The following is a 1,901-nucleotide window of genomic DNA, read 5'->3' as shown; positions in this document are numbered from 1 at the left end:
GTCCAAAACATTGGACAATCACATGTTTACCAAATGGCGTCCTACCTACGTCTCTTCGTTGTATATCAACTGACTGTTATATTTCTTGTGTCTCCCCTGATGTGATTATCACACGAAAGTGCACTTGGGAACTTATCGTGTTTCATTTTCCCCGTGGACACATCGGAATATATATATATATATATATATATATATATATATATATATATATATATATATATATATGAAGGATGCAAATATATGTACGGGAAAAGATGAAAATAGATAATCGATCGATGGCAACGGTTCATGACTCACAAGACATTTACAAACACATAATTCTTTTTTGACATTAATATTTCCGGCGAAAGTGAAAGAGGAACTTCGCTAGCCGTCCAGACCGCCCTAGGTCGAGAGAGAGAGAGAGAGAGAGAGAGAGAGAGAGAGAGAGAGAGAGAGAGAGAGAGAGAGTGCTAAAAAACCTAACCTTATCATAGCAAATCGTGCTGCTCAATTTCGAAAGAAAAAAATATATATATGGCTGCCAGCCCTTATGGTCCATATCTTAAAGGAAAATAATTATTGCGGTTGAGCCCAACGGCAGACGCTTTGCCAGCGGTTACTCTTGCCAGCGACCAAGATGGGTCAGCTCCACCCACTTTGTGGCTAGCCGAGGCACAGAGCGCCACCCCGGGGGTGGAAATATTACATGGCACTTCCCACGCTGACCTTCCCGTGTGAGTGAGTGTCTTTCCCCTCACGCGAAAGGCTTGGCGACAATTTCCGTGCGTCACGGACAACCTTGAGGAAGCCTTGGGCGTGGCGTGTTCCGAGCGAATTCCCGCGTCATTATGTAAAGCTGGCTGGGCCGGCCGGAGCAGACCCCACCTCCTCCGATCTCTTACCTTTAAAAACTTTCCCTCTCCGCTATGCTCGGTGGCCCGCCTCTTTCTCTCGACCATCCTCGATCCCCGCCCCAAAAGCTTCGCTCTCATCTCCTCCCGCAACCCAACAGATATAGCCTCCTCCCGTCCCGTGCTATGCGGGCGATAATAATTTCGGGGCATTGGTGCAGACGACTTTCACATGCCCGGCCGTATGGGTTCATGGCGGCCCTCCGCGCGGCCAACGAGTGCCCGGGACTTTCACCGCTCACATAGTCCCTTCGGGACGGGTTTGAATTTAAACCACTTTCTCCCGGCGGTGGCGTAGCTTCCCCCTCCCCCCCCCCAGCCAGCGAGGTGGTTGTGAAAGAGGACCGGACCGGTAATGGGGAGCGGGGGGAGAAATAGGGGGAGTGGCTTTCTTCGGCGGAGCAACACATGCGAGCGTCCATCGCTCACGGGAGTCAGACGCCGGCCAGACTTGGCCCGGGTAACACGGTCTGTTTCGTGCGGCGGTTCTCGCCATCACCACACACGCACCTCTTGGGAGTGCTTGAACGCACGCAGACTCCAAGATTTATATATATACATACCTTGTGTTGAGAGTGAACTATGTGCTAGATCCATCGTGATCCCCAAGATTAAGTTAAAACATTAATGATGTACTTGTGAGTATAAAACATTTCTTTTAAGTGTATATACGTCCATATATATATATATATATATATATATATATATATATATATATATATATATATATATATATATATATATATTTTTTTTTTTTTTTTTTTTTTTTCTCATACTATTTGCCATTTTCCCGCGTTAGCGAGGTAGCGATAAGAACAGAGGACTGGGCCTTAAGAGGGAATATCCTCACTTGGCCACCTTCTCTGTTCCTTTTGGAAAATTAAAATGAGAGGGGAGGATTTCCAGCCCCCTCTCCCAATATATATATATATATATATATATATATATATATATATATATATATATATATATATATATATATATATATATATCGCACTGCAATTTAAA

At 44.9% G+C, this 1,901-nt stretch overlaps 1 protein-coding gene across 1 annotated transcript in view; it reads left to right on the top strand.

Annotated features, from left to right (window-relative positions):
• Positions 1-1,305: 1,305 nt before the first annotated feature.
• The window catches only part of LOC139767438 (uncharacterized), a 16,482-nt gene continuing 15,886 nt past the window's right edge, over positions 1,306-1,901 (top strand). The window contains exon 1 of the mRNA XM_071696819.1: positions 1,306-1,531. Coding sequence (XP_071552920.1) covers positions 1,521-1,531 — 11 coding nt within the window. The 5' untranslated portion in view covers positions 1,306-1,520. The remainder of the gene's footprint in view (positions 1,532-1,901) is intronic.

This window comes from Panulirus ornatus, chromosome 61 (genome assembly GCF_036320965.1).
Source record: "Panulirus ornatus isolate Po-2019 chromosome 61, ASM3632096v1, whole genome shotgun sequence".
Taxonomy (NCBI): domain Eukaryota; kingdom Metazoa; phylum Arthropoda; class Malacostraca; order Decapoda; family Palinuridae; genus Panulirus; species Panulirus ornatus.
The sequence above is the reverse complement of the archived record's forward strand: the minus strand, read 5'-3'. Positions and strand labels throughout refer to the sequence as shown.